At 37.3% G+C, this 10,497-nt stretch overlaps 1 protein-coding gene across 3 annotated transcripts; it reads left to right on the top strand.

The window, feature by feature from the left end:
* The first annotated feature begins 49 nt into the window (after positions 1–49).
* ankrd46a (ankyrin repeat domain 46a) lies at positions 50–9,329 on the top strand. Of its 3 annotated transcripts, XR_015520771.1 has the most exons (5): positions 50–157; positions 3,178–3,488; positions 3,786–3,944; positions 6,958–7,229; positions 7,705–9,329. XR_015520771.1 is itself a non-coding variant. In XM_087301964.1 (4 exons), the coding sequence occupies exons 2-4, from the start codon at positions 3,178–3,180 to the stop codon at positions 7,172–7,174; spliced, it is 687 nt and encodes a 228-aa protein (XP_087158090.1). In that variant the 5' UTR covers positions 50–157; the 3' UTR covers positions 7,175–9,329. The 3 variants fall into 3 exon arrangements, 2 of the variants coding, with proteins under 2 accessions (XP_087158090.1, XP_087158091.1); XM_087301964.1 differs by having other exon boundaries at positions 6,958–9,329; XM_087301965.1 differs by lacking the exons at positions 6,958–7,229; positions 7,705–9,329 and adding an exon at positions 4,120–4,558 and having other exon boundaries at positions 3,786–4,007.
* The last annotated feature ends 1,168 nt before the right edge of the window (positions 9,330–10,497 follow it).

The following is a 10,497-nucleotide window of genomic DNA, read 5'->3' as shown; positions in this document are numbered from 1 at the left end:
CGAGACGCGGAAGTGGGTCAATAACATACCCTGGGGCTTGTAGTCTTTTGTGATTGGCCCTACATCTGTTTACGTCATTCTATTTCTATTTTCCACAACAGAGGCTGGGAAAAAAACTGCGAATTTTTTTAAGATTCCGTCGAGGGAGCACTCTGAGGTATACATTAACATCATTTACATATTTAAAACAATGCATTAGATGCTGTTTTTGTTACGGTCGCGTGTTTTGTTTATTTTGTTCTGTTGTTAGCTGGACAATGCTAGTCTGTTAGCTATTATTCATTCGTGAAGTTTAGTTATTAAATCACCGCAATGTAATCTAAATTATGTTTGTTATTGAGAAGTAAACTTTAAAGCGTGCAATAAACGTTATATGTACTTAGTCATGTAGAGATTTCAGGATAAATCGTGTAAGTTACTTTAGGTGTTGTTGTCTGGCATCTTTTTCACACATTTAACTGTGTCAGTGGTTCTTGGGTGAGGCAAATGGTTATGTTAATAAAAATACACATTTCCACAACAACACTGCAAGTGAATAGGGTAAAAAAATAAAAATAAAGTAAAGTTGGTTATATATTCACACAGTCAAACAAATAGTGCTAATGTTGTTTTCAAGTTATACTTGCATGGAATTATCCTAATAATTAGTAATAATACATTAATTAGTGCTAGTATAAAAAGCACCACGGTAAACAATATTTTGAGCGTGTCACAAGTTGTCACTAAACGAATGTGTGAATGTAAAACCAACTTTACCTCATTAAAAAATAACTACTAGTTCTCACTAATACTAGTTTCTAAAATGTTTTGTCAAGTGTAATGTTGCAGGAATTGTTTTATTGTTTGGCTTTCGAAAAATTTACTTATATAATCCAGAGAAAACCTGAAAAGTTTTTAAAAAATATGCCTTTGTGGGATTTCTGAAGGAAGCTGATACAAATTCTTTATCTGTAAAACTTGTATCACCTGCTATTGCTATGCTGTTGTTGTTTTATGATGTACCTTTTTATTGAATTTGTAAGTATATGCATTTAGTTTTATATATATATATATATATATATATATATATATATATATATATATATATATATATATATATATATATATATATATATATAGAGGGCCGGAGTGGGACTCCTTTTTAGCTCTGGAGTTCAAGCCTTAGACCGGCCCACCTCAGTTCACGACTGACTTTATTCACATAAGGTGATTTCCAATTCAGTTTCAAATGACACTACCACATCTTTTTCAAGGACACAGCTGCTTTAGAACTTCAAATGTTTTTCATCAATATGAGAACATTAATTCTTTATAGATATCCAGTCCTTTGTAATAGTCGTCACTGTCAAAAAAAAAAGTGTACCCCTACATAAGTAACCCAAATAGTATTTTATGTCTTAACACTGAAAATTAAAAAAATTATATTATATTCTGGTGAGGTTCAACTCGGATCGGCAGCGTCCTAATAATGTAACGTGATAACCACTAGACCACGATGGCGCTGTTAAGTACTGCACAGTTAACTGCTGCTATTGATGTCTACTTTTTTTTTTACCCTACTTTTTTTTTCTGATAAAGTTATGTCAGATTTATTAATGTAGTGAATCATCTGATTTTCATGGAGCAGGTGTAATATTCATTAATATTTATTCACTAAGGTGCCGCTGTTTGAGGTGGAATGGGGTGCAGCCCGCATATAAATGATGATCATTAACAAGCGGGCTGCATTTTGCTCACGGGGCTGCGAGAAAATAAATAAAAAGAGCAGAGCTGCGGCAAAATATTGAATAAAAAGAGTGAGGTTGTGGTCAAATAAACAAATAAATGAAAAAAAGTGCAACTGCTGAGAGTGCAAGCAGCTAGGGACACCGGCCCTCGTGGCCAAAAAACAGACCGGCCCACCGGGAATTCTCCCGGTTCTCCCGATTAGCCAATTTGGGCCTGTATATATAAATAAATGTATGTGTGTGTGTGTGTGTATATATATATATATATATATATATATATATATATATATATATATATATATATATATATATATATATATATATATATATATATATATATTAAGGATCTCAGATCGTTCATTCAGAAATCTGTATCGGCCGATAATCAGTTAGTGACTCGATCAGTACTCGAACAAAACTTGTATCAGAGTGCAGCAATGTTTTGTCAGCTTGACATCCTCTGAGAAAAACAGGCTCCCTAGCAATCTACATACAAGTTAATGTTTAGGTTTCAAAAAGTTGAACAAATATGTCATATGCACATGCAATATATATTTTAAAATTGATAAAAAATTTGTGTAAATATGAATATGACTTCCTCGTTTTTGAACTGTGCAATGCTGTAGCTGCTTAATTTGACCTACTATGCTACTTTATTTCAATACTGGTCATTATGGTAATACTTGGAGAGACATTTTTTTTTTCTGAGGTGGTACTTGGTGAAAAAAGTTTGAGAAACGCTGCTCTAAGGTAAGGCAAGATCCCCAGTTTGGTATGATACTTAAACATGAGCTTAATACATTATAAAGCTTGAAGCATCAGAAGTATCAGCCGATCATCATGACAAGGAATCAGTGCTCTGTATCTGCAGCAAAAATCCTGATTGGAGCATCCCTATTATATATATATATATATATATATATATATATATATATATATATATATATATATATATATATATATATATATATATATATATATATATATATATATATATATATATATATATATATATATAAGTATATTTCAAAACTTTAGGAGACACTGTCTTTATTGATTTTAGTAGCTTTTAACATGTACTACAGAAATCAAAACCAAACATGCAAGGGAAAAAAAGTAAAATAATAAAAAATAGGGAAAAAAATTAACAAAAAATTAAGTAAAAAAAGAAATACTCTAATTATAAAAAAATATTATATATATATATATATATATTTTTTTTTTTTACTTAATTTTTTGTTAATTTTTTTTCCTATTTATTATTATTTTACTTTTTTTTCCTTGCATGTTTGGTTTTGATTTCTGTAGTACATGTTAAAAGCTACTAAAATCAATAAAGACAGTGTCTCCTAATGTTTTGAAACTATGAAAGTATCTAAAAAAAGAAGACAAAAACCCCCAGCAAAAGAGTTTGTAGGAGCTTGTGAAGTCAGTGTGATCTTTTCCACAGATGTCGTACGTGTTCGTCAACGACTCCCTGCAGGCTACAGTGCCGCTGCTGCAGGCCTGCATCGATGGGGATCTGGCTCACACCAAACGCCTCCTGGAGTCTGGGTTTGACCCAAACATGAGGGACTGCCGCGGACGCACTGGCCTGCATCTGGCTGCCGCTCGGGGGAACGTGGAGATCTGCTCTCTTCTCCATAAGTTTGGTGCTGATCTGCTGGCCACCGACTCGCAAGGAAACACGGCTCTGCACATGTGCGGACATGTGGACACCATCCAGTTCCTGGTGTCCAACGGCCTCAAGATTGACATCTGGTCAGTGTGAGATCTTACTGACAGCTGAAGAAATTGGGATTTTGTTACATTTACCTGATAACTATTACAGTTTAGCCACAATATTCTCAGCCTTGCTCCTCTTACCGTTATTTGCTACCAGGAAATGATACGCAAAAAAAAAACTCAGTAGTGGATTAGTCCCCTACTTCAGTTGGAAGTACATCAACTTCTTTAAAATAACAATAAATATCACTTAACGCCATAAATAATCAAAACGAATTACTCATGATGGCAGGCTTATTGAGTGCTTCATGTCTGTATTTCTGATCTGAACAGTAATCACAACGGAGCCACTCCTCTGGTTCTGGCCAAGAGACGCGGCGTGAATAAAGATGCTCTTCATCTGCTGGAGGGTCTGGAGGAGCAGGAGGTGAAGGGCTTCAACCGCAGCTCACACTCCAGTCTGGAGAAGATGCACATGGCTGAGAATGAGAGGTCAGATCACAGCATCGCCTGCTTTTATAGTCAACACTGTAGTCTGTACACTCGAAGACAGAGGTGTCCAAACTCGGTCCTGGAGGGCCGGTGTTCTGCAAAGTTCAGTTCCAACCCCAATCAGACACACCTTGGCTAGCTTGGAGCTAAAATCTGCAGGACACCGGCCCTCCAGGACCGAGTTTGGACACCCCTGCTCTGAGACATTACTTAAAGCAGGGGTCTCAAACTCAATTTACCTGGGGGCCGCAGGAGGCAAAGTCTGGGTGAGCCTGGGCCGCATAAGGGATTTCACAAAAAAAAAAGTCCTCTAATGTCATTATTAACAGTTTTAATTATTTCTTCTGAACATGAAGTGTCCTGAACATTAATAGAACATTGAGTGAAGATTATGAACAGTTCTTCTGAACATGGCATCTTTTGCCTACTTCTTGCTGCCAGAGACTTGACAGCGCTTCTTCTCACAAATCTGAACCACATTTGGCTTTAGAGCGGAAGCAGTTGAGACCCTCAGTATGGCTTGAAGATGATCATCAAGTCTAGACCTGTACTTTGACTTATTGAAGTCCTAGGGAAAAAAGTGGGGGAACTCACTCAAAACTTCCATTCCCTCATCTAAAAAAAAAAGGTGTATATAAGTATAAATAAAACACCCCCACCCCACTCCAATCACATCAGTCTGTACCAGTCTGTATCTACCTATAATATATATAAGATGCAGGCTTTAGCTAGGTAGGTGGCAGGTTGTAGATAGGTAGCTAAGTGGCAGGCAGGGGCGGGAACAGCTTACCTTGGTTCTGGCCGGCGCGAGTTCCCTCCTAACACTTCCCGCCCGTCACAGCGTCTAACAAAGGGGCGGGGTGCGTGGTGACGTCACCGGCATCCCCGACCCTTTGTTTGCACGGCGGGCGGGGAATGCCAGTGACCGCTGTGTACGGATAGAATCAGCGGAGCGGGGAGCGCTCTCTCTTCCCGCTCCGCTGATTCTGTCAGTGTGCAGCGGTCGGCGCGGGCCACAAAATATTGCACTGAGGGCCGCAAATGGCCCGCGGGCCGCGAGTTTGAGACCCCTGACTTAAAGCATGGGTCTCAAAGTCAAGTCCTCAAGGGTTGCAGCTCTGCACAGTTTTGCTCCAACCCTTATCAAACACAGCTGATCCAACCAATCAAGGTGTTCAAGACTACTAGGGACTATTAAGCAGGTATGAGTTGGAGGTGGTTGGAGATAAAATCTGCAGAGCTGTGGCCTTTCAGGATCCAGTTTGGGACCATTAGCCGCACTACCACTATCGTGCCTAAAGCGAGCGAGCCAGGGCCAGTTGGGTTTTTACTGTCACTTCCGGGGCCTGATCGGGCCAAAGTGGGGCTTCCTCGGGGCCAGGAGCCGGCCTTTTTTGGCCTTCGAATACTTTGGGGCGGAGTGAAAGGAGAGGCGTAGTTTGCCTGAGTCTGGTAGAGATGGCGTGCCGCCATTACATTACTTTTTCGATCACACAGGAGTACATGCGTCAAACAAATAACTAAATAAGAGAAAGAAAACGTATAGCTGGTTGGTTTAAGATAGGTTATTCCATAAAACACCTTATAGGCTAGTGGTCTTTTTGCTTAAGATCGCTCTTATGCTTCTCTTTTAAATGTAAGGCTGTTGAATAAAATAATAATTAAAGTAGTTTTAATTTATAAGTGGTATTTCTTTGCTGCGTCCTCCTTGATGTTTCAATTACGCATAATAATCTTTACATCATATTAAAGACACCGCAACAAGGAAAGGTTGTCAGTTTGTGTCAGGTTAAAAAGGTGTATTTGTGCATGAAATGTGCGCTTTTAGATGCACGTACTGTATGTGTGTGAGAGACCGGGCAAAAGAGCGCTCGCTTGACAGCTTTGTTGATGCCGCGAGCGGCTGGGCTTCTTTCTTTCTTTCTTTCTTTCTTTCTTTCTTTCTTTCTTTCTTTCTTTCTTTCTTTCTTTTATTTTGAATATAATACAAAATATGAATACAACAGAAAGACAAAAAAAAAGTACAATGTGTCCACTTTTGTAGGCTCAAAACAATAGTGTCATATCTAGATAAAATAGCCTAAGCTATATTGAAATAATTTAAATCGGATGTAATAAAATCACATTAAATAAATAAACCAATATAATGCAAACAAAGTCTATAACAGTTTAGGGATATACAATACGTAAGCCATTTTAAATTTACATTTAAAAAAAAAAAAAAAAAACACATTTTAGATGTTTTCTGAAAACAGAAAACAGTGTCGGAGTCAGTGGTGTAGTGGTTAGTGCGTCGACACATGCACTCCAGTGCTCACGGAGACCCAAGCTCGATTACGCCTCGTGGTCCTATGCTGATCCTTCCCTTTTCTCTGCTCCCCATGCTTTCCTGTCAATTCTCTCTACTTTCCTATCCAATAAAGGTGAAAACCTCGAAAAAAAATAATTATTAAACAAAAACAATAAACAACCGAGGAGTTTTGAAATATTTTAATAAAGTATTTGGATACGATTATATCCAAATTTCCTTACTCCACCAGAGTAAAGGAGTAAAGAGTAAAAGTAGAGAGAGAAAAAAAAGAGGCTGAATGGAGGAGGCTCGTTCTTTATCCTCGCGCTGCAGATGCTCTGTTTAAGTGTTTTCTCGCTAGTGAAGTGTTCCGTTTTTTTCTCTTATAAAGTCCGCCATGTAAATAGCAAATGCGCCATGGTGCGACCCAACTGACTCTTAAAGGGAATGTGAGATGAGACTCTGATTTGCCTAATACACGTTATGCTCAAAACACACCCAGAACTCATTAGGAGAATAAGCACAACCCTGTTAGACCATGCACCGTGCGCAGAGCATCTTTTTCTGTCTTTAAAATTGCAAAAGTGGATTTGGACACGCGTTTAATGCTTTGTTGCCATGTGCATTAGACTTTGTCAGATGCACTTTACAGCCAATGTCACATCCATAACGCTGGAATTGCTCATTGTCCAGAAATGCTGATTACTGATGTTGTGTTTGCAGTGCCATGGAGAGCCACTCTCTCCTGAACCCACACCTGCACCACAGCGACGGCGTGTTGTCCAGCTTCAAAACCACCTGGCAGGAGTTTGTGGAGGATCTTGGTTTCTGGCGAGTGCTCCTGCTGCTCCTCGTCATCGCTCTGCTCTCGCTCGGCATCGCTTATTACGTCAGCGGAGTCTTACCTTTCGCATCCAACCAGCTGGAACTTGTGCATTAAACCACCGACACATAAAAAGATCATTAACCCTTGTGGACTGCTCAGACTCCCTTTCGTTATGTTGGGGGCTGTTTTTGCCCCATTGACTTCCATTATAATCACTTTTTTAAATTGCCTTGACAGCATATAATTATGCATTCTTAATTGTTGGTGATTTTTCCTGTTGGAAAGAGGACAAATGTGTCATTTTTACTGCTGATCATCAGTCGGCAGCATTAACCCTTTAGATATGCCTGCGCAAAAGAGTTTCTAGCTTTTATATAAAGTTCTGTGGAGTAAAACAGCAGCTTATAGTGTGTGTGCAGAAATACACTTACTGTGTTTACTATGTTCTGAGAGCTCAGCGACTTATTTAGATTTTCTGAGACATATCAAGGTGAGTATAAGACCTTTTCACACTCACACTTGATTCAGTATGTCTGAGAAAGTCAAAATAAAACCAGCAACAATCCAGAATGCATGATTATATGGTGTCCATGCTTTGCAATCAAAAAATGTGATCATAATGGAAGTCAATGGGGTAAAAACAGCCCCCAACATAACAAGTGTTGTAAATTTGTCCGGAGTGTATTTAGAGTTAAAAACAAAAAGATTCTAAGTGTTTTCTCAAACTAAGATGTCACCAAAACTCATTTCAATTTCTGAAACACAGGAAAGGGCGAAGCAGTGGCGCAGTAGGTAGTGCTGTCGCCTCACAGCAAGAAGGTCTGGGTCGCTGGTTTGAGCCTCGGCTCAGATGACGTTTCTGACATCATCTGACATGTGGTACAGGTGAATTGGGTAGGCTAAATTATCCGTAGTGCATGAGTGTGAATGACTGTATGTGGATGTTTCCCTGAGACGGGTTGCAGCTGGAAGGGCATCCGCTGTGTAAAAACTTGCTGGTTCATTCCGCTGTGGCAACCCCGGATTAATAAAGGGACTAAGCCGACAAGAAAATGAATGAAGCACAGGGAAAGTTGTGGCCAAAAGAAGTCTCAAAATCACCCCAGAGTGGATAAATACACCCCAACAGCACACAAGGGTTATGAAGAAGTCATTTTTCTGATTGTTAAAGGGATGGTTCACCCAAAAATTAAAGTTCGGTCATTATTTACTCATCCTGAGTTTCTTTTTTTCTGTTAAATGCAAAGGAAAATATACTAAAGAGTGCTGGAATAGGGGCAGCATGGTGGCGCAGTGGGTCGCCTCACAACAAGAAGGTCGCTGGATCAAGCACCGGCTGGATCAGTTGGCATTTCTGTATGGAGTTTGCATGTTCTCCCAATGAGTGCTCCGTTTTCCCCCACAAGTCCAAATACATGTTGTTTAGGTGAATTGGGAAAGCTAAATTGTTTGTTGTGTTTGTGTATTGTGTATGGATGTTTCCCAGTGATGGGTTGCAGCTGGAATGGCATCCTCTGCGTAAAAACCATATGCTGGATAAGTTGGCGGTTCATTCCGCTGTGGCGACCCCAGATCAATAAAGGGACTAAGCTGAAAAGAAAATGAATGAATGAGTGCTGGGGAAAAAAACTGCCATTGACTACCGTGGTATTTTTTATTCCTACTATTGAAGTCAATAGGTGATTTTTGCAAACACTCTTCAGTATATCTGCCTGTGCGTTCAACAGAAGAAAGAAGTTCATAAAAGTGAGTAAATGTTGAGGAGATGTTCATTTTTTAGGCGTACTGTTTCTTTAATGTTTCCTACAGTTACTGATTGTGCATACACATGCTTTATATTGTAACCATACACTCTGTGATTTGAATATTAAACGTTTTTGTATATTAATGTAAATAGACATTTCATGCGCTGAACTAATTGTCATTTCTATTTTCCTCTTGCCTTTTTTTACTGTGTATCTGCACATTCCTTGTGTTGTGTGTAACCATCCACACTTTGCCACCTTATTGTAATTTAACTTAAATTATTGATATAAACATTACATATTTGTGTAAGCAAACAAAGTGTTAGGACATTTTAACAATGGTTTATGAAAAATGGCTCATTGCACAACCTTTTAATGCATTGACTTTCATATATAAACAGATAATACCTGCTACAATGGATGCGTTCATAGAAATGTAGGTATAATTTTTAAGAACCTTCTGTTTACATATGTAACATTTCATTACAGTGATCTTGAAATAAATAAAATACTTGTGAAATGAATCCTGTTTCTTGTCATTGATAAAAAAAATTCTATATGTATGGAGCTAATAATATGCATAGGAATATACATTTGTACTTTTGTATTTGTACACTCCATTTAGTAATTCTGACTTCATAACTCTGAATAGCGACTTTTTTCGGAATTTTGACTTCATATCAGACAATTATGTCTTTTTTTCTTAGAATTCGGACTTTATAACTCAGAATTATGAGTTTATTTGTCGCAATTCTGACTTAAAAACTCGCAATTTTGCAATTCCCAAAATAAAGTCAGAATTGCAAGTTCGTATTACAAAATTCTGAGATTAAAAATCGCTGAAACTTTTTTTTTTTTTTTTTTTTTTAAGGTAAAGTTGATTTTATAATCACACATTTGGACTTTGGCATTCAATAAAATAGGCCTAACCTTACTAAAGCAGTATTTTAAAAAAGACTAATACCATTTAAAAATGATTAAGTTAAAGTTGGTTTCGCACATTTGGACTTTGGAATTCAATAAAATAGGTTTAACGTTAATAAAGCAGTATTTATAAAAGACTAATACCGTTTAATAATATTAATTAAAGTTAAGTTGGCTTCATACATTTGGACTTTGGCGTTCAATAAAATAGGCCTAACCTTACTAAAGCAGTATTTTAAAAAAGACTAATACCATTTAAAAATGATTAAGTTAAAGTTGGTTTCGCACATTTGGACTTTGGAATTCAATAAAATAGGTTTAACGTTAATAAAGCAGTATTTATAAAAGACTAATACCGTTTAATAATATTAATTAAAGTTAAGTTGGCTTCATACATTTGGACTTTGGCGTTCAATAAAATAGGCCTAACGTTACTAAAAAGTATTTTAAAAAAAGACTAATACTGTTTACTTATAATGATTAAAATCAAGTTGGTTTCGTACATTTGGACTTTGCCGTTCAATAAAATAGGCTTAACGTTAATGTATTTTTAAAAAGACTAATACCATTTAATTATAATGAATGATTAAGTTAAAGTTGGCTTCATATATTTGGACTTTGGCATTTAATAAAATAGGCCTAACGTTGCTAAAGCAGTATTTAAAAAAGACTAATACCATTTAATTATAATGATTAAGTTAAAGTTGGTTTCTTACATTTGGAATTTGGCTTTCTATAAAATAGGTTTATCGTTACTAAAGCAGTATT

The sequence above is a fragment of the Danio rerio genome, chromosome 21, assembly GCF_052040795.2.
Source record: "Danio rerio strain M-AB ecotype USA chromosome 21, GRCz13ab, whole genome shotgun sequence".
Taxonomy (NCBI): Eukaryota; Metazoa; Chordata; class Actinopteri; order Cypriniformes; family Danionidae; genus Danio; species Danio rerio.
Note: the sequence above shows the minus strand (reverse complement) of the source record. Positions and strands in the feature narration are given on the sequence as shown.

Excerpts from the sequence above, each read along its gene's own strand:
- ankrd46a (XM_087301964.1), top strand. The coding sequence starts at position 3,178 with ATGTCGTACGTGTTCGTCAACGACTCCCTGCAGGCTACAGTGCCGCTG. Across the intron at positions 3,489-3,785 it reads GGCCTCAAGATTGACATCTG|TAATCACAACGGAGCCACTC; the intron begins GTCAGTGTGAGA and ends TGATCTGAACAG. Across the intron at positions 3,945-6,957 it reads CACATGGCTGAGAATGAGAG|TGCCATGGAGAGCCACTCTC; the intron begins GTCAGATCACAG and ends TTGTGTTTGCAG.